The sequence below is a fragment of the Mastigoproctus giganteus genome, chromosome 7, assembly GCF_048544385.1.
Source record: "Mastigoproctus giganteus isolate SK-2022 chromosome 7, ASM4854438v1, whole genome shotgun sequence".
Classification (NCBI taxonomy): domain Eukaryota; kingdom Metazoa; phylum Arthropoda; class Arachnida; order Uropygi; family Thelyphonidae; genus Mastigoproctus; species Mastigoproctus giganteus.
The window spans coordinates 133,550,933-133,573,876 of NC_143581.1; the positions used below are offsets into that span (position 1 = coordinate 133,550,933).

Consider the following 22,944-nt stretch of genomic DNA (forward strand, 5'->3'; position numbering starts at 1 on the left):
TGTTATTGATTGTTTATTTTATGTTATTTTTTTTGTTTTAAATTTTACAATCCTTAAAAAAAAAAAAAAATGAGTGAAAAAAAACTTACATCAGTCCAAAGTTGCATAAGTTGGAGACTTATTGTATCGTAAAATTTTCAGCAACCTACTTAAAAAATATGGCGATAGATAAAAGCGAAAAAACTTACCACGTACTACTTGCATGTTCAATATGATGCTTCCCTTTATTTTTTACGATGTCGATATTAAATCTAATAGCTTCCCTTTATTTTTTAATATGTTGTGTATGGTTTAGTCACCAACATTAAAATGGTTCATCATTAAAGATTTAACAGATACACCGTTTTCAAACTTTTGAATAATTTCAAGTTTTTAATATACAGATATATACAGTTATACCCAGTTATTTATTAACAAATAAAGTACAAATAAAATAAAATAAAAGTACAAAACCAGTAGCTTTCGGAACGCGTGTCCCTTTATCAACTGATAAGTTAATATAAAATTTGAATACGTTACAAGTTTTTGTTTAACTAAAAGCACAACTCCTTTGCGTTTACCCATCATTTTCGTGAATTATAAACAAAAAAAAAATTATTTACTATAAAAAAATTTTCGACATCCCTAACATAAATAACATAACAAAATTGGTCTTTTTGCAGTGCAGTGGAACACAACAATCGATGTGACGCACTAAAACAAACTAAACATTTCTTCTCTTTTTTTTTTTTTTTTTTTTGAGCGGCAGGTTCTAGTTATTACTTGAATTTTATGATTTTTGGTTGATTTTTTTTAATTTGTAGTCTTGAAGTGTCCTGGTTAATCCAATCCTGGTAAATCAAGAGTCTGCTGTATATGATATAAAAATTATTTTTGGCATTCAGTTCCTTTGTAACCACATCATAGTAAGCAATAAAATTGGTTAGACAAGACCTTCCTTTGACAAACCCATGCTGTGTCTTAACTATTACTGCCATCTTGTCTAGATGATCCTGCAATGCTTCTTTAACCAGTGATTCCATTATTTTCCCCAGAACACAAGTTAAACTAACAAGTCTGTAGTTACTTGTGTCACCTTTTGAACCACTTTTGTTAATTGGTGATACATTTGCACACCTAATTGGATGCACTTCCTTAGATTTTATATATTTCATGGGGACCTCCCTGGAGTCCAAGGAAGCTCTCATAATTATAGCTAAGGGTTTGCTTACTTCCTTTGCTGCCTCCTTTAATTTAACTGGATAGATCCCATCCACCCCAAGTGCCTTTTTTATGTTTAACTTTAACAATTTCTCTTCCACTTTGCTCTCAGTTATTACAAAATCACTTAGCTCCCTGTTAGAGTTTGATAAACATCTGTAATTCTCCTCCCTTGATAACTTCTCATGTGTGAATGTAGAAGTAAAATACTATTTCAGTAATCAGCTACCTGAGCATGATCATCAGTAGTCAACCCATCTATGTTAAGTGGTCCAATCTGATTCATCCCTTTCCTTCTAGAGTTTACATAAGTAAAGAATTCCTTGCTGTTTTTCTTTGCATCCTTTGCCAAAGATTTCTCATAACCTGCCTTCACCTGCCTAACCCCCTTTGTGACTTAATTAGACTAGTTTATACCTGCCATAGGCTTCTGTATCGCCTGATACTTTCTATGCATCCCATACATTCTTCTTCTCTGCCACGAGCCTCATTAATTCATCTGACATCCATTTAAGCCTAAACCTTTCTTGGTTGGAATGAAAAGCCCAGTAGCCTCCAAAATTAAGTTCCTGAAGGCTTCCCATTCCTGAAGCCCAGTAGCCTCCAAAATTAAGTTCCTGAAGGCTTCCCATTTAAAATTCACTGTTGGTAACATCATCAGTTGATCCCACTGTATAGAATTTAAAATCTGTCTGAGACCTCTGTAGTCACCATTACGAAAGCAAAAGCCCTTACCTTTAGCCTCGATGGTAGTTCCATCTTTAAATAATTCCCACTTTAATACATTGTGATCACTGTTACCCAGTGGTTCCTTTATCTGCAGATTCTTAATGCATGAAGAATCACTACTGATAATCAAATCAAGAGTATTACTCCCTCTAGTTGTTGCCTCTCGAACATGTTGCTGTAGAAAACAGTCATCCAATAAATCCACAGAAGTCTTGCTAGTGTGCGACTGACCAACCCACAAGTTCCAGTCAATATCTGGAAAGTTAAAATCTCCCATTATAAGACATTATGATTTACTGGCCCACTCTATTTCTCTGCATAATTGCTCATTATAGTCATCAGATTCATTAGGCCTATAACACACACCTACTCTCATTTTTCTTTTACCAGTGCACACCAAACAGACTCAACACTGCATTGTCCACCAACATCAATTGGATGCACTTCCTTAGATTTTATGTATTTATTAACTAACAGCATAACCCCTCCTTCCTTCCTATCCTGTCCATACACATTGCACTCCCCAAATTCCAACTCTGCACTGCCTATAGAGATGTGTGACACCATGGCTGTGATATCCCAACAATATCTGCCTTTGATGTCTTGACTAGCACTTCAAGCTTATAAAATTTATTAATTATAGTCCTAGCATTGGTGTACATGCAAGTATACATGCACCTGTTCCTGCTCCTAGCCACCCTAACGCAGTCCATGTATTTACTTGTTCCTCTATGACTCCCAGCAGTCCTGGAAATCTCCATTACCTTGCTTTCCAGTCTGCTGCCCATTCTAATAGAAGCAGTGCAAGATTCACTTTTGCCTCTGCCTGCAGCCACTGTTAATCTACTAGTTCGTGTATCTACCCCCCCCCCCCAAGCTAGCAGTTTTCCGAACCACCTAACACTGCTTCGATAGCATCAGCAAATATTCTTGCACCCTTTCTATTTAAGTGTATTCCATCCCTGTAGAAGCAGTCTCTCCTGTCAACAAGCACAGACCAGGCTGAAAAAAATTCTACCCCTTGAGCTTGTTGACAAGGCTCTCATCATATACTCCCTTCTATCATGTCTGGGCAGAATTGCAGACATTTTCACATTCAAACCTAACTTGTGACTTTTTTTCGACTTTGACTTGTACTTGTTGAGTAAATCTGCAGATCTCTTGCTCTTAATGCCATTAGTTCCAACATGTACAACAATATCACCTTTTGTGCCCTGAAAAGATATCTGCTCTACAACGTCATCAACTTTTTTTCCACCTATCCTTCTTACATAGTATATTCCCCATCTCCCTAACAATAGAGTCACCAACAATAACTAGTTCCTTTGGGACCAGTGCATTCTGCCTTGGAGATTGCCTCTGTGTTGCCTGATGCTCAAGAATGAGCTGGGCAGCTGAGAGCCTGATAGGCCCCTCATATTAATTTCTTCCAGGGCATTTACCCTACACTTCAAGCTCTCATAGATGCCCATCAGAACACTGAGTTGGCACCTAATTTCTTGACACTCCAGACACCTAGCGCGCACACACACACACACACACACACACACACACACACACACACACACACACACACACACACACACACACACACACACACAAGGCATCCTCCTTGGCTAGATCATGTCCTGTTTTAGAAAGTCGGCAAACATTTCACATATCGCACATTTTTTGAGAATGTGATGCGTTGGAGAATCGCCCCCTTTGTTTCTCCCCTAAGCCACAGCACTATCGCTAGTCTGTGATTTTTGCTTCGCAGCTCTAATCTGGGTCATGATTTCCGTTTAAATACAATTTAATTAACAATGAAATTTAATAAGATTAATAATATTTTTGATTAATTGATAATACTATAATAAGCTAACAGATTCCTAATACAGCGCTTTGTATTATGCTATCTAGTTTAACTTTATACCTTACGCTATCAGTTCGAGATATATATACGTTAAGCTATTTCTTATCGACTACAATATGGCGGCCAGTTCAACAATATTGGCGGCAACACCGGGAGTTGTAACTTCCAAAAATCGCTGGTGAAATTCAAAACAAGAAGCTAACGAATGCTACTAAACCTATTTAATAGCTCTGTAAAACACAATGTACTATGTTAAATAATGAAGAATACGTTAAAAATTTAAAACTACCTATCCCTTTACAGCAGCCAAAAATCCACCGTCCGTACTGTCCTTTGATCCCAGCACAATGCTCAGAGAACTTCGAGTCTGACCATATCATAGCTCTTAAGTCCCTTTCCTCCACTACTGGCTTTAGTTCAACTCCATGAAGTGTAATACCTTCCACTTTGCTGGATAAAGCATAGCTACCATTTTTCTGACAATCACTGAAGTCTATCAAAGTCACTCTGAAGAAGCTCTGTGTGATTGTGATCATTAACTACTCTACCAATCTTTACATCATCTGCAAATTTAGACATCACACGCTCTATCCCTTCATCGATGTCATTTATGTAAACCAAAAACAACAGTGATCCTAATACCTTGGGGAACCCCACTTCTTACATCAAATCCAATCTGAGGAATAACTATTTATCACAACCCTCTGCCTCCTGCCCCGAAGCCATCCATCTAAGGATTTTCCCTGTGATTCCAACCTGTTCCAGCTTATAAAGTAACCACTCATGTGGGACTGAGTCAAATGCTTAGCTGAAATGCAAATAAACCATGTCGAAATTATTCCCTAAACCCAGCTCTTCCCTTCACAAGTGTGTTCTAACAATATGCTGAGCATCCTTCAGAATTCCATTTCTATCTAAATGATCCTGAATTCCATCCTTGTTCATTGTCTCTATGATTTTCCTTACTACTGAACTTAGGCTGCCTTGCTAGTTACTTGTTATTTCTCTTAGAACCACCCTTATGTATTGGAGATACACTGGCACTTTTCCAGTGCAACAGGATCACTCCTGAGTTCAGTGATTCATAATTAGCCTCAATGGTTCAATGCACTCACTTGCAGCCTCCCTTAAGTTTATAGGGTATAGGCCATCAATCCCAGGAGCCTTACTGGCCTGTATGCTCAAAGTTTCACGTGATTTCACATTAAAAATTTACAGACCAATCTGTAGACAATTTACAGATCAATTTGTAGCTGTATACCAGCTACAAATTGATCTGTAATAGTGCCACAGAAAATGTTAGGCTGGCAAAGAGTTCTCAGATAAGGAATTCTTCACATATATAAATGCAAAAAGAAGGACAAACCTGATTGGAACCTTATATAATGGACGTGGGATAGTATTAGATACCCCAGCTAGAGTTGCAGATGAACTCAACAGTTACTTTGCATCAATATTTACAGAAGAAAAACCCTTTGTGTCAATGAAATTGACATATCAATGAAATTATGGAAGTGAAGTTGAAAAAAATGTAATTTAATAATTTTTAAAAAAATGAAAAAAATGTCTGTGACAACCTCATGGTCCTTGAGGTTGTCACAGACATTCTCTCAGATATGCCAGACAAGCTGAACTTGCTAATTGAGAGTCTAAAACACTGATGGAACTGATATTCGGGTGACACTCAAGTCAAGTGGACCCAATTTCGGCGAAGTCCGGACGGTCTGTGACGGCCAAATCCTCTGCTTGCACCTTCACGATGGTGGGACTGTTAGTAATCCTGGGTATAACCTCCATGCACAAGTACACGGTGGGTGACCACTCAGGTGTGAACCAACGTAAGCAGGGGTCGACGTGTGGCACCCAAACTACATGGAGGAACGCCGCCCCTCTATGTTACCAGGCAGTACTAGGTGGTAGATGACTCATCAAAAGGTGAAATACCACCACTTTGCTTATTGGAGGCTTGAAGTGGTGGAACCCATGTTTAGTCTCTAGAGCTAAGTTCTGGTCAACCCTTCCCTATCTCTTCCATCATGCAGTATGATTGATGACTTTTGAGGTTATGATGAACATCATGGCGAGATCCAATATTCCTTACATTTTGAGGGTACAGCTCTAAAACGGTTTTCGCAGGCCGGCCGCTAGTTAGTACACTGGACCGAACTTATTGGTAACTCTCTAGGAGGCTTCTGGATCAGCTAATGTATAATCTTGCTACCTATACTCTGCCAGATAGTGACTGGAGGGAGTCTGAGTAGTGTGTATAAGGGGAGCATTTTCGAGGCCACGTTATGTCAAGGATCTGGGTATATTCTTACCACGTGTACGCCATATCCAAAAATTTCATTACTTCATATAGCATGTCCCACCCACTTTTTCTTACTATTGAATACACCATGAATTGTCAAACTAATAGAGCAAGCTTATCTGCGAAAAGATCTAAATCTCCCAAGCACTTCCTAATTCATTTCACAAATATACATGATCTCAATTCTAATCTCAACGATGTCCATTTCCACTTGTAGTCTGAAAACCCCATGTACTTTTTCTGAAAGAATCTCAGTTATTGGTTGATTCAACTACTGCTCATCTCAGATGCCCAAATTATTGTTGGCTGTATGATTACTTTTGCTTCAAAGGTGGTACTTGTGCATATGTCCGTTCTGATATTCCCTGTCAGAGACTTGGCAATTTAGAATCTCCTCTCTTTGATCTTCTCTGGCTTAAAATCTCTCTACCTCATTGTGTCAGATTCATCTGTTGTCTCTACCGTTCTCCCAACTCCACTAATCACTTGAAGCTCTTTGACTTCCTCTCTTTGCAACTTGACTTTCTCCAGTCCAACTTTCCTAACAGTGAGGTAATTTTCCTTGGTGATTTTAATGTTCACAACTCCAGCTAGCTTCCGTTTTCTAGTCACACCGACCCAGCAGGTCGAGATGCTGAGGCTTTTCCAATTACTAATGACCTTGCACAGATTGTTCATTTACCTACAAGAATACTGGACAATCCTAATCATACAGCCAATAAGCTTGATCTTTTTCTCACAAACAACCCTTCTAAGTACATGGTCGAAGTGAGAGGTCCTTTAGGCACTTCAGATCACAACTTGGTGATTGTCTCTTCTCCAATGGAACCTTTATCTCATGGCTATTCCCAATCTCGTGTTGTTTGGCCTTACAAGAATGCAAAATGGGATGACCTGCGAGACCTCTTTTCTTCTTTTCCATGGTCGGATGACTGTTTCAAAACTTCTGATGTCAACGTTTACTCTGATCGTGTCAGTGAAATTGTTCTGGCAGGAGTGGAATCCTTTATCCCACACTCCACTTTAAAATCTCGTCCTTTATCTAAACCTTGGTTTTCCAATAAATGTGTTAAAGCTGTTCAAGAGAAGAATGTTGCATATTGTAACTGGCTTGTTTCCAATTCTTCAGTTTCATTTTCTGCCTACACCAAAGCTCGCAACAATTGTAAAGCAGTTATTAATCAGTCCAAACTAGAGTTTGAACAGGCTAAGAGTAGAAAACTTGCTTCTTGCCCTAATGGTTGCCGAGCATTCTGGTCTCTTGCCAAAGTATTGGCCACAACTTTTGCCCATCTCTGCTCCCACCTCTGTCCAAACCAGATGGTTCTGTTGTCACTTCAGCCAAGGATAAAGCTGACCTGCTAGCATGCCATTTTTCTTCCAGATCATGTATTAATGATCTTGATAAAACACCTCCCACCATTCCCAACACGCTCCATTTAATGCATCCTGTGGTCTTCCGTCAAAAGGATATCAAAAGGATTTTGACGAATCTCGATGCTAAGAAAGCTCCAGGTCCTGATGGTATTTCTCCACTTGTTCTCAAAATCTGTGCTACTGAACTTACTACTATTCTTTGCCACCTTTTTTCACTTTCTTATTCCAAAGGTGTTTTTCCTTCTGCTTGGAAATTTGCTCATATCCAGCCAGTTCCTAAAAAGGGTGACAAATCCCTCCCATCCAATTATCGTCCCATTGCAATTACTTCTACTCTTTCTAAAGTAATGGAGAAATCAATTAACCGCCAACTCTTAAACTACCTAGAAACCTTCCATCTGATCAACGATCGCCAGTATGGATTCCGTCAGTGTCGATCCACTGTTGATATTCTGGCTTATGTTACCCATTTATGGACTAATTCAATGCAAAGGATCGGTGAAACACAAGTAGTTGCTCTTGACATCTTCAAGGCTTTTGATCATGTTTGGCTTAAAGGACTTCTAAACAAGCTTCCATCTTATGGTTTGCCAACTGTTTTTAGTAATTGGTTATCCATTTTTCTCTCTGATCGCTCACTGAGGGTGATGTTAGATGGCTCTCTGTCTTCTAACTTCTCCACTAATGCCGGTGTCCCCCAAGGTTCAGTTCTTTCCCCCACTCTTTTCCTCTTGTATATTAATGACCTTCTTCCATTGACTGGAAATCCTATCCATAGTTTTGCCGATGATAGCACACTGCATTCCACTTTCCATTTTGAGAAACCTTGTCCTGCTCAATCAACTTCAACATCTCGAAAATCTGCTGCCAATTCCTTAAATGCCGATCTTCGGGTAATTCTCCAGTGGGGCAAAGAGAACTTAGTTGATTTCAACCCTTCTAAAACTCAGTCTTTTCTTATATCTCGCAAAAAGGATTCTTCTGCTCCTATGGTTATCTTTAGTGACATTCCGATTTCTAGGCAAAATGATATATCTCTTTTGGGGATTACCCTGACTTCAAATCTCTCTTGGCACAAGCACATACAAATTATTGCTTCCTCTGCATCTAAAAAACTTTGTTTTCTCTTTCCCTCTCAGCGTTACTTTTCTTCCAAACAGCTGCTCACTCTGTATAAATTGCAAATCCGCCCTGCCATGGAATATTGTTCCCACATCTAGGGTGGTGCCCCCAAAACCTCTCTCAGGCTTCTTGATTCCATTCAGAAGAGGGCAGTTAGGTTAATTAATGATTCATCTCTAACAGAGTCTCTTCACTCGCTTTCTCATTGACGTACTGTTTCTGCTGCATGCCTCTTCTACAGATACTTCCATGGGCACAGTTCTTCTGAATTGGCTTCTATACTTCCCCCTTTCTCTTTCAAAACAGTCCGAACACGTGCCGCCACCAGCCAAAATCCATTTACTGTCCAACTTCAAACTCACAGAACCAACTTTTCATCTTCCTCATTTATTCATTCAACTGGCGTTTTCTGGAACAACCTTCCTTCATACATATTTCCTGAAAATTACAATCTACAGAAGTTAAAGTCCATAAATATTTTCTTTCGTCTTCTCAACATCCAGCCCAAGTATGGTACTAAGTACTATAGGTTCTAATACCTCTCGTGTTTGGGGTTCACATAAAAAAAAAAAAAATTAATGATTTTGACACAGAATTTCACATGTTTATGCTGTATATGTCCCAGCACACTTTGATGCTCCAAGACAATTTGCCAGCACTTGTACTGTTTGAAAGTTTCTGGCCAAAAACAAATCCCTGTGTATGAACATGCACCCTACTCAGCAGACTCTACTAGTCCTTTGTGACTTTTTTCTTCCCAAACCTGAAAAGTGCACTTTAGGGAAGCAATTTTCAGTCAATAAATGACATTCAGAAAAAAAAAAAAAAAAAACCAAACTACATAAGTGTTAAGGGCTTACAGAAGATGACTTCTAGAAATATTTTTGTGCTTGAAAGAAACATATGGAACAGTGCTTGCAAGCCCAAGGCAATTATTTTGAGGGGGATAACTTGTAAGGTATGAAATATTTCATTATATTTATTTTACTGTAAGTCTCATTTAATAACCACACTTTGTACTCAAAACCACTAGATTGGGTGGAAGGTAGGGTATGTGGGTGTTGATAGCCACCTATTAACAGTTACCCCAAACACTTCTCACAACCATATTTGATCCCACAATACTAATTAAAGGAAACAAATGTTAACAAGAAACATGTTATGCCCCAGTTCACATATCTGTATGTTAAAACTTACAAACTGCCATTATTTCTTTGAAGGAAAATACTATTAATGAATTATTCAGCAAAATTCCAGTATCCTTTCTCATTCTATTTGGCCATACGTTTTTGATCTTCAGTGGGTCACCTACTACAGAAATAAAACTAAAGCAAACAAACCTGCTGATCTCAGGCCATGTGAGTTACAGGAAAAGTGGAAAACAAACCTTTTCAAAATACATCAAGAAACAGATAATGCAGCCCCTCCATGGAATTCCTACTTCCCATCCTATAACGATTACTACTGCGAATGGAGTACACATTCTCTATCCAATAACACAAACATTACCATGCAGTTCACATACAGATAATATGCATATTCTAAGATATATACTAATGATTCTGAAATTGGTACTGCTAGTCCCAATAGAGCCCCAGCAGTCATCTTCCCTTCAACTTCATCTCTGTTTCTCTGCCTGCTAAATGCAGCATTTTCACTGCTGAGCTCTTTGCAATTAAATCAGCACTAGAAAATATTGATCTAACTTCTAATACCAAGTACATTATATATATATATATATATATATACTCACTCAATGCAATCAATGCCTTTCAGAATGGCTTGACACTACAGTCTTGAAGAAAATTCACTCTCAACTGATATAAATTCAGGAAAACAAGTCTATCATTTTTTGATGGATTCCTGCTCACACTGGAATATTAGGGAATGAATGACAGATGAAGAGGCCAAGACTCCTACTACCACAGTCCTGACTCATGTTGAAGTGCCATTTCGTGACTTATTTCACAAACCAGTGGACTTTATTATGGGATATATCAGTTGACCAACAAACTGAAGCAAATGAAAATATTCCATAATAAAGTCCACTGGTTTGTGAAATAAGTCACGAAATGGCACTTCAACATGAGTCAGGACTGTGGACACAGACATAACTTATTCATTTGTTCTTACTAACCAGAGATGGCCCTCCTTAGTGTCCACATTGTGTTTCCACTCACAGTAAAACACATACTCATAGGTTGCTCTCATTATCAACAGGATAAACAGTCTGTGTTCACTTCTCTCTCACAGCTACAGTAACCTCTGCCATTAAAACATATCATTGGAGATTATGTCAACATATCTGAAATATTTGAATATGTAAAACAAATCCATTTATTTTCACATATGTGATGAGGTCATATGAAACTATTACTGGCAATTATAGCTAACCCCTGTATAGTATGGCATACATGGATAGGCATAATATGGCCAAAGTTCCTTGTGCCATTAAACTCTCAATTCATCAATAATTAAGACTCATATTTCCTGCCAGAATTTCTGGTAACAATGACTATATGAATATTAAGCTGCAATTTTTTTAAATAGTTAGCCAACTATAAAATGCTAATCTACATGATTAGGATCCTTGAAATTATTTATATATTTATTTCACTTCAAAATACTAAAAGTAACTTTTATAATTTGCTAAAGTACTATTTTGGTAGTCACAAGTTACAAAGTTCCCAAAAAAAATATGAATAATAAAGGGCATTTGAATATTGAGCTGTAACTTGCTAAATATTTAACTAAATACAAAAATAAGCTAATATAAAAATAACTTAGGTGATTGTGGCAGTTCAAACTATATATTAACAATTGAAATTGAGACATCCTTAAATTTTTTTTCAAAAACTAACCTCTTGTATTTTGCTCGTGAAATTCACAGCCACAAGCCTTGACCCCAAATCCTAATATTTTATTATGTAGAGGGAAAATGATTATTGTACCTGGACTTGCATTTTCATTTGCTCTTACAGTTAATTGATCGATAATTTTTGTTGAAGCAAAACCAAAATCCAAGGTCTACCTATAAACTGATTTATGAAACAAAATTGTTTCTAAAATTAAGTGTGCCCTAGAAAAGTCAGGTTACTAAATTTACATTGTCCCAGTTTTTTTTAAAACTTGGTCCCAGAAATGCTCGTTTTTTTTCTTCTTCATGGTGTGTTTTTGCCCAATTTTTTTTATTGTCAGAATTTGTTTTGTGCCAGTTTTCATCCTGGTAATCTGTCACCCTAGTTTATATGAATAATTTATTTACTGTTCATTTAAGTCAAACAAGTAACTCTATTGCTAATTAGAGTTTGAGCTTTGATATAATTCAATGGATTTTGACAACATACTGATGTAAATTATTTATGCATGCTATCTTTGCTGAACTAGACTATGTAATAAACATCAGTATATAATTAATAAAATTATTATTTTAGGAAATATATAAGAAGCCAGGTGGTATTTGCAAACACTCTTTTCAAGTGTGTCTGCTATGGACCAGAGGAATGCCAAATAATTGCAAGTGGTACTGATCACAAAATAGGTTACTGGGAAATATTTGATGGCACTCAGATTCGTGAGTTGGATGGATCACTGTCTGGATCTGTCAATGCTTTAGATATAACTGCTGATGGACAAATATTTGTTACAGGTGGATGTGATAAATTATTAAAAGTAAGTTTTGTAATATTTATATAATGCTTATCTTATCAGTTTCAGTTTATATAAATTCATACATATCAATATTTCAATGAAAAAATATTTTTTCAAGTACATTCTCGGTATGCTTTATGTTTTATTGAGGATATGCCGCTAAGCACACTGTAGTGACAGTGTTTGAAAATTATGCATATCTGCATTCATTTTTCATCTTTGAGGATGATTTGGTTCTTCCAATGATAATGGATTGAGAAATAACATGGATAAATGCAAGGTACTGCATATGGGTTGTTGTTATTGGGTTTAATGACACAAGGGCTACTGAGGCCAAATTGTCTCTATTCATTGTTCTACATATGGGTAGCAGTAATCACAGATTAATGTACCATCTGCGTAGTACACAGATGGTACATTACATTACTCAGGGTATGGGGGAAAAAAATGTGTGTGTGTGTGTGGGGGTAATTGAGCAATGCGAATGGGCTGCTAGGGCAGCTCATGAGGTTTTGCCAATTACATATAGAAACTTTGCTAGTAAGTATAAAGAGGTAATCATTGTACAAGGCAAGGTTAGGCTGCATCTTGAGTACTTCAGTTCGAATGCCTCATTTTAGGAAGTATGTAGATTTGCTGGAACAAGTCAGAGATGGGCAATGAGATTAGTGAACTGAACAAAAGTGTGATCTTACCAAGAAAGACTAGTGCTGCAAATCGCAGTGTTTGGAGAGAAATAAATTGAATTTAGAAACGTGGCTTTAAACAGAAACAAGGGAAGAAATATATGGGAACTTTGGATTGGGCTTTTAAAAAATAAAATTAAGTAGAAACTATTTGATGGATCATGGCATGGGTGCTGAGAATTGCAACACCCCCTAACTTGTAAAAACACTAGACACTGAATTGGAGACAATGCATATTTTTTTTTTTATGTAAACCCCAAACACGAGAGGTATTAGAACCTGTAGTACTTTGTACCATGCATGGGTTGGAGGTTGAGAAGACGAAAGAAGATATTTGTTGACATTGGACTTGAACTTCTGTAGACTCTAATTTTCAGGAAACACGTATGAAGGAAGGTTGTTCCAGAAAATGGCAGTTGAATGAATAAACGAGGAAGATGAAAAGTTGGTTCTGTGAGTTTGAAGTTGGACAGTAAATGGATGTTGGCTGATGGCGGCACGTGTTCAGACTGTTTTGAAAGAGAGAGCAAGAATTATAGAAGCCAATTCAGAAGAACAGTGCCCATGGAAGTATCTGTAGAAGAGGCATACAGCAGGAACAGTAAGTCTATGAGACAGTGAGTGGAAAGACTCTGTTAGAGATGAATCATTAATTAACCTAACTGCCCTCTTCTGAATGGAATCAAGAAGCCTGAGAGAAGTTTTGGGGGCACCAACCCAGATGTGGGAACAATATTACATAGCAGGGCGGATTTGTGATTTATACAGAGTGAGCAGCTATTTGGAAGAAAAGTAACGTCGAAAGCGAAAGAGAAAACCAAGTTTTTTGGATGCAGAGGAAACAATATTTGTAATGTGCTTGTGCCAAGAGAGATTAGAAGTCAGGGTAATCCCCAAAAGAGATATATCATTTTGCCTAGAAATCAGAGTGTCACTAAAGATAAGCATAGAACCAGAAGAATCCTTTTTGCGAGATATAAGACAAGACTGAGTTTTAGAAGGGTGGAAATCAACTAATTTGCCCCACTGTAGAATTACCTGAAGATCAGCATTTAAGGAATTGTTAGCAGATTTTCGAGAAGTTGAAGCTGATTGAACAGGGCAAGGTTTCTCAAAGTGGAAAGTGGAATGCAATGTGCTATCATCGGCAAAACTATGGATAGGATTTCCAGTCAATGGAATAAGGTCATTAATATACAAGAGAAAAAGAGTGGGGGAAAGAACTGAACCTTGGGGGACACCGGCATTAGTGGAGAAGTTAGAAGCCAGAGAGCCATCTACCATCACCCTCAGTGAGCGATCAGAGAGAAAACTGGATAACCAATTACTAAAAACAGTTGGCAAACCTTAAGATGGAAGCTTGTTTAGAAGACCTTTATGCCAAATACAATCGAAAGCCTTTGAGATGTCAAGAGCAACTACTTGTGTTTCACCGAACCTTTCCATTGAATTAGTCCATAAATGGGTAACATAAGCCAGAATATCAACAGTGGATCGACACTGACGGAATCCATACTGGCGATCATTGATCAGATGGAAAGTTTCTAGGTAGTTTAAGAGTTGGTGGTTAATTGATTTCTCCATTATTTTAGAAAGAGTAGAAGTAATTGCAATGGGACAATAATTGTATGGGAGGGATTTGTCACCCTTTTTAGGAACTGGCTGCATGTGAGCAAATTTCCAAGCAGGAGGAAAAACACCTTTGGAATAAAAAAGTGAAAAAAGGCACTAAAGAATAGGAGTAAGTTCAGTAGCACAGGTTTTGAGAACAAGTGGAGAAATACCATCAGGACCTGGAGCTTTCTTAGCATCGAGATTCGTCAAAATCCTTCTGATATCCTTTTGACGGAAGACCACAGGAGGCATTGAATGGAGCGTGCTGGGAATGGTGGGAGGTGTTTTATCAAGATCATTAATACATGAGCTGGAAGAAAAATGGCATGCTAGCAGGTCAGCTTTATCCTTGGCTGAAGTGACAACAGAACCATCTGGTTTGGACAGAGGTGGGAGCAGAGATGGGCAAAAGTTGTGGCCAATAGCTTTGGCAAGGGACCAGAATGCTTGGCTACCATTAGGGCAAGAAGCAAATTTTCTACTCTTAGCCTGTTCAAACTCTAGTTTGGACTGATTAATAAATGCTTTACAATTGTGGCGAGCTTTGGTGTAGGCAGAAAATGAAACTGAAGAATTTGAAACAAGCCAATTACGATATGCAACATTCTTCTCTTGAACAGCCTTAGCATATTTATTGGAAACCATGGTTTAAAGGATGAGATTTTAAAGTGGAGTGTGGGATAAAGGATTCCATACCTGCAGGAATAATTTCACTGACACGATCTGAGCAAACGTTGACATCAGAAGTTTTGAAACAGTAATCCGACCAAGGAAGAGAAGAAAAGAAATCTCGCAGGTCATCCCATTTTGCATTCTTGTAATGCCAAAAAACACGAGTGTGAGAATAGCTATGAGATAAAGGCTCCATTGGAGAAGAGACAATCGCCAAGTTGTGATTTGAAGTGCCTCAAGGAGCTCTCACTTGACCGTGTACTTAGAAGGGTTGTTTGTGAGAAAAAGATCAAGTATGTTGGCTGTATGTTTAGGATAGTCCAGTATTCTTGTAGCTAAATGAACAATCTGTGCAAGGTCATTAGTAATTGCAAAAGCCTCAGCATCTTGACCAGCTGGGTCGGTGTGACTAGAAAACAGAAGGCAACTGGAGTTGTGAACATTAAAATCACCAAGGAAAATTACCTCACTGTTAGGAAAGTTGGACTGGAGAAAGTCAAGTTGCCAAAGAGAGGAAGTCAAAGAGCTCCAAGTGATTAGTGGAGTTGGGAGAACGGTAGAGACAACAGATGAATTTTACACAATGAGGTAGAGAGATTTTAAGCCAGAGAAGATCAAAGCGAGTAGATTCCAAATTGCCAAGTCTCTGACAGGGAATATCAGAACGGACATATGCACAAGTACCACCTTTTAGGCGAAAGGAATCATACAGCAAATAATTTGGGCATCTGAGATGAGCACTAGTTGAATCAACCGATAACTGAGATTCTGTCAGAAAAAGTACATGGGGTTTGGCAGACTGCAAGTGGAAATGGACATCATTAAGATTAGAATTGAGACCACTTATATTTGTGAAATGAATTAGGACGTGCTTGGGAGGTTTAGATCTTTTTGCAGATAAGCTTGCTCTATTAGTTTGACTATTCATGGTGTATTCAATAGTAAGAAAAAGTGGGTGAGACATTGTATGAAGTAATGAAATTTTTGGATATGGCGTACACATGGTAAGAATATACCAGATCCTTGACATAACATGGCCTCGACAATGCTCCCCGCATACACACTACTCGGACTTCTTCCTCCAGCCTCTAGTCATACTTATACTCTAGCTGATCTGGAAGCCTCCTAGAGAGCTACCAATAGGTTTGGTCCGGTATATTAACTAGCAGCCGGCCTGCAAACATCGTTTTAGAGCTGTACCCTCGAAATGTAAGGAATATTGGATCTTGCCACGATGTTCATCATAACCTCAAAAGTTATCAATCATTCTGCATGATGGAAGAGATAGGGAAGTTGACCGGAACTTAGCTCTAGAGACTAAATGTGGGTTCCACCACTTCAAGCCTCCAATAAGCAAAGTGGTGGTATTGCACCGGTTGATGAGAGTCATCTACGACCTAGTACTACCTGGTAACAGAGGGGCAGCATTCCTCCATGTGGTGTGGGCGCCACATCTCGACCCTTGCTTACATTGGTTCACACCTGGGTGGTCACCCACCATGTACTTGTTGTGCATGGAGGATATACCCAGGTTTACTAACAGTCCCGCCACCATGAAGATGCAAGCAGAGGATTTGACTGTCACAGACCGTCCGTGTTTCGCCAAAATTGGGTCCACTTGATTTGAGTGTCACCCGAATATCAGTTCCATCAGTGTTTTAGACTCCCAGGTAGCAAGTGCAGTTTGTCTGGCATATCTGAGAGAATGTCTGTAACAACCTCAAGGACCAAATGACGTGATATGATGTGATATCAGGAGTTAGAGAAGGTTAATTTGTATTCCTTGTTCTGGCTCATTATGCAGACTAATTTCCATCTATCGTATGCTTCTGTATCACTTGATAATTTATATTCATCCCAAGCATTTTTCATCTATGCCACAAATCTCGTCAGTTCATCTGCCCTGTATGCTTACCATTTAAAATTTGCTGTTGTTAACGTCATCAATTGGTCCTACTGCATAGAAATTGCCTTCAGTAAATCCTACTGTTCACTTTGAATCAAACCAGCCACCCTCTTCGCATAGGAGATATGCTTTCATTATAAAAATGTAATTAGTTCTACATCATTAAACTACCAGTAATGCGATGGGATGTTTTCTTATTGTAATAATAGCACTACACTACACTATCTATTACCAGCTACTATAGCAATATATGTATTAAGTAAATTTTATGAAAAATTACATTAATTATATGCCCCAAAAACATTCATGAGTTATATTCCAGTGATATTTTCTACTTTCTACCACTGTGACGACACTACATTTTTGTTTAGCTACCGAAAAATTTATATAATTAAAAGAACAAACAAATCTACTTAATATACTTAAATTACTTTACTAAATATTACTTTACTAATTATTACAATAGTAGTAGTAGTAGTGGCACATGATGCAAGAAAGCAAGTGTAGGAGCTTATGCAGCATCAGCCAAAAAAAAAAAAAAATCACACCATTCCCTCCAAATGCCTGTCCAGTTCCTCCTTAAATTTATTTAACCTATCAACTTCCACAACGACAGATGGAAGTTTGTTCCAGCAATTAACCACCCGCTGGCTAAAGGCAAATTTCCGCACATCTATTCTACATCTGTCCTTTCTTAATTTGAACTTATGTCCCCGTAGGTTCGTAATCTGAACAAGTGGAAGGATCCCATCAGAATTCAGCGTGCTCAACCCATTCAAGGCCTTATAGACCTCAATCAGATCACCGCACAGGTGCCTAGTCTCCAGCCACTGCAATTTGCAGAACTTAAGCCTCTCTTGGTAAGAGAATCCCTTCATTCCCCTCACCAATCATGTTGCTCTTCTCTGTACACGCTCAAGCAAATCTACATCCTTCCTAAAATGAGGCCTCCAGACCTGTACGCAGTACTCAAGGCGTGGCCTGACCATTGCCTTATACAGAGGGACAATCACCTCCTTTTCCCTGCTAGCAAAATTCCTATATATCATTGACAAAACCCCATTACCCGCCCTAGCAGCCTGTCTGCACTGCTCAGAAAACTTCATATTTGACTGCACAATTACTCCCAGGTCTTTTTCATTTTCTAACACCTTAAGTGTAGTACCACACAGTTGGTACGTTTCCCTGGGGTTACTTCTACCCATATGCAGTACTTTGCATTTGTCAAGGTTGAACTTCAGTTGCCACTTCTTAGCCCATCTGCCCAAATTATCTAGATCTTGTTGCAGTAGCACACTGCCATTACTGTCATTAACAACCCTGCCAACCTTTGTGTCATCTGCAAACTTCGACATTAAGCCTGATATACCTTCATCAATATCATTGATAAATACACAAAACAACAGTGGACCCAACACCGAACCCTGTGGGACTCCAATAATAACATTAGTCCACGAAGAGCAGCACCCATTGATTACCACCCTCTGTCTTCTCCCACTTAACCATCCTTTTATCCATTGTAGCAACTTACCCTTAATACCATTCTGCTCCAATTTGTACAGTAGTCTTCCATGCGCAACAGTGTCAAAAGCTTTCCTGAAATCCAAGTATATGATATCAAAATTATTTTTTGCATCCAGTTCCTTTGTGACCACATCATAATAACCAATCAGATTTGTCAGACAAGACTTTCCCTTAACAAACCCATGCTGTGTTTGAATTATTGCTGCAGTCTTGTCTAGATGATCCTGCAATGCATCTTTAACCAGTGACTCCATTATTTTACCCGGAACAGAAGTTAAACTAACTGGTCTGTAATTACTCGTGTCACCCTTCGATCCACCTTTGTGAATTGGGGACACATTTGCACATCTCCAGTCTGTGGGAACCTCCCCTGAGTCCAAGGATGCTCTCATAATTATGGCTAAGGGTTTGCTTAGTTGCTTTGCCGCCTCCTTTAAAATAACTGGATAGATCCCATCCACCCCAGGTGCCTTTCTTATGTTTAACTTCAACAATTTCTCCTCCACTTTGCTCTCAGTTATTACAAAATCATTAAGCACACTGCTACAATTTGATAACCTTCTTCCATTTTCAAATTGTAATAATTCCTCACGTGTGAATGTAGGTGCAAAATACTCATTCAGTTTGTTTGCTATCTGAGCAGGATCATCAACAGTCGAACCATCGATGTCAAGTGGACCAATCATATTCATCCCCTTCCTTTTAGAGTTTATATAAGTAAAGAAATCCTTGCTGTTTTTCTTAGCATCTTTTGCCAAAGATTTCTCGTAATCCGCCCTCCCCTGCCGAACCTCCTTTGTGACCTGATTACAGACTAGCTTATATCTGCCACAGGCTTCTGCGTCACCTGATAATTTATATGCATCCCATGCATTTTTCTTCTCTGTCACGAGTCTCATTAGTTCCTTAAATTCACAATGCTTTAAAGCAAAAAAAAAAAAAAAAAACCCTCAAAAAAATGTCATTAAGTTGTGCCCAAGTAAACAAACATCTGTCACCAAATAGCCTCATTCCCCAATTCATAATGTTGTTGAAGAACACTTTCATGTCAATTTTTGTATGTATTTTGCACTTTTTAAAGCCATTCTACATGGTGATATTATCATGATGCAAATTTGAACACAAATTTTTTTTTTCTCCATTTCACATAATGTCATCTCTGGTTAGTAAGAGTATTGAGAATAAAGACTTTTTGGAAATATTTTATAAGAACTTTTTTTATTATTATTTTGAGCTGTAAAATATGGTCCTACGTTTGTTCCAACTTTGAAGTACTCTGTATGTATTAAAGTACAATTTTTTATGTAATAATCTTTTTTTTTTTAATTACATTAAAATTACATTAAGTAAAGATAATTTTATATAATGTGTATACTCACTTATTTAACTATTTCTCAAATTCACTGCTGTTTTAAATGTATCATTTTAGTAGATTTCAAAATGCGCAAAACTTATTCCCACTCCTGAAAACAAACTAAGCTGCACTAGCTTCATTTTTCGTATATTGCTTGTATTTGTCATTTGGTTTTAATATCTCACTGTTTAAACTCAATGACTCACTTAAAACAATAAGAAGCGGTCAGTTGGACAAGGAACAGATTAATCTTATTGTTACAGCTTGGCATTGCAAGCAAGCGATCCATGCTTACAAACATTTGGTTTTAAGGTATTTTAGACATTGATAACGAATACACCTTCTGATGATGCACTGACTTCTGTCACTTTTATTAATTTGAAAAGTGTTTTTATGTTTATTTTATTGTACCTGGTCCAGATCATTAATGGTAAGTTACACTTGTCCAGGTTGTGGAAAGTCCACAGCAGACTAACAACCATACTTATATTGTTTTACTGCTTGCACATTGTTACTAAGAATTATTATGCCCATATAATTTGTGGGTAAAAGAAAGTTTTTCTAATCATACTTATGAATTCATCATATGCACCTAAGATGTGAGTACCATATAATTTAATATACCGTACACAAGTGTTAGAGATGAATAAAATTTCATTCATATTTATGAAATTAAATATATCTCTATCCTTTTTATTTCATAGTTTAATTATCTGATTACATTGTTTCAGGTAATATCAATAAGTTCCTATTCTGTTTCGTGTTGCATGTATTGTGTTTCAAGTTAATGAAATGGAACAGGAGATTCTTATATGATAGTAAAGCTTATTTGTTGAAAATTACTTCCAAAACTGTATGGTTAATTCATTGAAGTGATTGGGAAGAAATAAAAGCACTTCTCCCCAGTGGTTCATCATTTCTTAAATTAAATATTAAAACCTGCAAGGTAAAGAAAGAAGAACCACGAGTTTTGACCTTGAAAATCTTTCATGTAATGCTGTCAAATGTAGTTATCAGAAGAAAATTTTGTTTAAACTTGTGATTAGTTCCTATGATGCATATGAAGCGAGTTGGAAATTTGATATGCTTCATTCTGCACAAGCAATTTGCATGTAATTGAAAGTTTTTCTAGTTGTACTTCTGCAGTCAGAATGTGCTTAATTTGGTAAATTCATCATATGTACCCGTAACACTTGAGTACCATATAGTTTTTAATATAAACCAATATGGCTGCTAAAGTATATCAGATGTCCTACTTTGTGCACTTCATATTCATCACAGGATCTAATCGCACTTTAAAACAAAGTTTCTTCTGATAACTCCATTTGATTTAACTTTAATACAAAAGTTAACTTTCAGGATTACTGGTTTTCCTTTCTGTTCTTTAAGTTTTTAATGTGGTTTTAATTAAATTTAATAATTACAAACTACTGGGAAGGAGTGCACTTTTTCCAGGGCATTCAAAAGTTTGGATCTTTAACTATTTCCTGTAATATTAGGTGGTAAGTTTCAACAAATAAGCTTTGCTATTATATAAGAATGTTATCATTTTTTATAGTTAACAGATGGTAATTACTAGCTGTCTGACTAACTAATTATATGTGCGTGGTTTCAATTGGACCCAGACAAATGTTGGACCTTTGAAATTAACATATGATTCAAGTTCTATGCAATATGTATACAGTTGGAAAAACTGTAGACATCCATGTGCTATCCCAGAGGAATAGTACATGGATCCCTTGTACAGCAAATCAAGATAGATGGCTGTTGCAGACAAACCTGTCGTACATCATTATCAAATTCCTCTGCAAAGAATACAGTGGAGCTAAGATTTATTATAATTTCACTGCTGAAGTCTATGTTGCCAAGAACAAGTGTGTGTGCAGCACAGGGCACACACACACACACACACACACACACACACACACACACACACACACACACACACACACACACACACACACACACACTGTGCTGCACACACACTTGTGTGTGCAGCACAGGGCACCCCAGTGAAAGTTGAGATGCTTGACTAGTTGTGATATCACTCTATAGAATTCTTTAAGATCTGCATCGGGAACAAATGTAGGAGGAATATTCTTACTAGTGAGTGAGGCAAGAACCAGAGAACAGAATTATAAGCTTGTATACCACTGACTGACTGCTCTGCCTGATGAAAGAAGACTATATTAAATATTAATTGCAGTATCATATAGATCTGTATATGATACAGTCAACCTGAACATCCAAGTCAAATTTGGACCATCTTTATTGTCTTTACTTTCTGAAAGTATTAAAAATCTAAATTTTCTTTATTCTTAGGTTTGGAAATATCAAGAAGGTGAAGTTACCCATGTTGGCACCGGTCATAGTAGTGATATCACAAGGCTGAGAATTTCTCCTGATAAAACATTTATCATAAGTGTAAGTGCAGATGGTGCTATTTTATGTTGGAAATTTCCTCACTAACTTTATTGCTGTAAATCTTCATACTACTTTCAATAATGGTTTGTTTTTTGCCACCAAAAATATAACATCAAGTAATTATTTTTGAATTGAATTTCTTAAATTATATATGTTCAATAAATTTTTAGAGTAATATAATTTTTAGTTGTCAGCATAGTATTATTTATTTATTGGTAAGTGAAAGATAAAATAAAAATGTAATGAAAATTTCATGTAAGAATTTCAAAGAGAAATAAAAATGAGTCAATATACTCCATTTTTAAATTGTAGATTACTGATTCAGTAAGATGTAAGCTGAAAAATGGGACACCTACATAAGTAACTTAAAAAGAGATGTATTCTATAAAATTTTCATTACAATGTGCATATTATTAACCTAGCAGTAGTAGCAGTTTTTTTTTTTTTTTTTTCTGCAGCACCTGGTCTAACAGACCACAAATTTCCTTGATATCATCTTTGAATAAATCCGAAATTAGT

General features: G+C 37.3%; 1 protein-coding gene across 3 annotated transcripts in view; it reads left to right on the top strand.

The window, feature by feature from the left end:
- The window catches only part of LOC150083209 (cilia- and flagella-associated protein 52), a 494,791-nt gene extending 472,266 nt beyond the window's left edge, over positions 1-22,525 (top strand). For all 3 annotated transcript variants that reach the window (XM_090377911.1, XM_090377913.1, XM_090377912.1), the window contains 2 exons: positions 12,029-12,266; positions 22,324-22,525. In XM_090377911.1, coding sequence (XP_090234037.1) covers positions 12,029-12,266; positions 22,324-22,470 — 385 coding nt within the window. In that variant the 3' untranslated portion in view covers positions 22,471-22,525. The remainder of the gene's footprint in view (positions 1-12,028; positions 12,267-22,323) is intronic.
- The last annotated feature ends 419 nt before the right edge of the window (positions 22,526-22,944 follow it).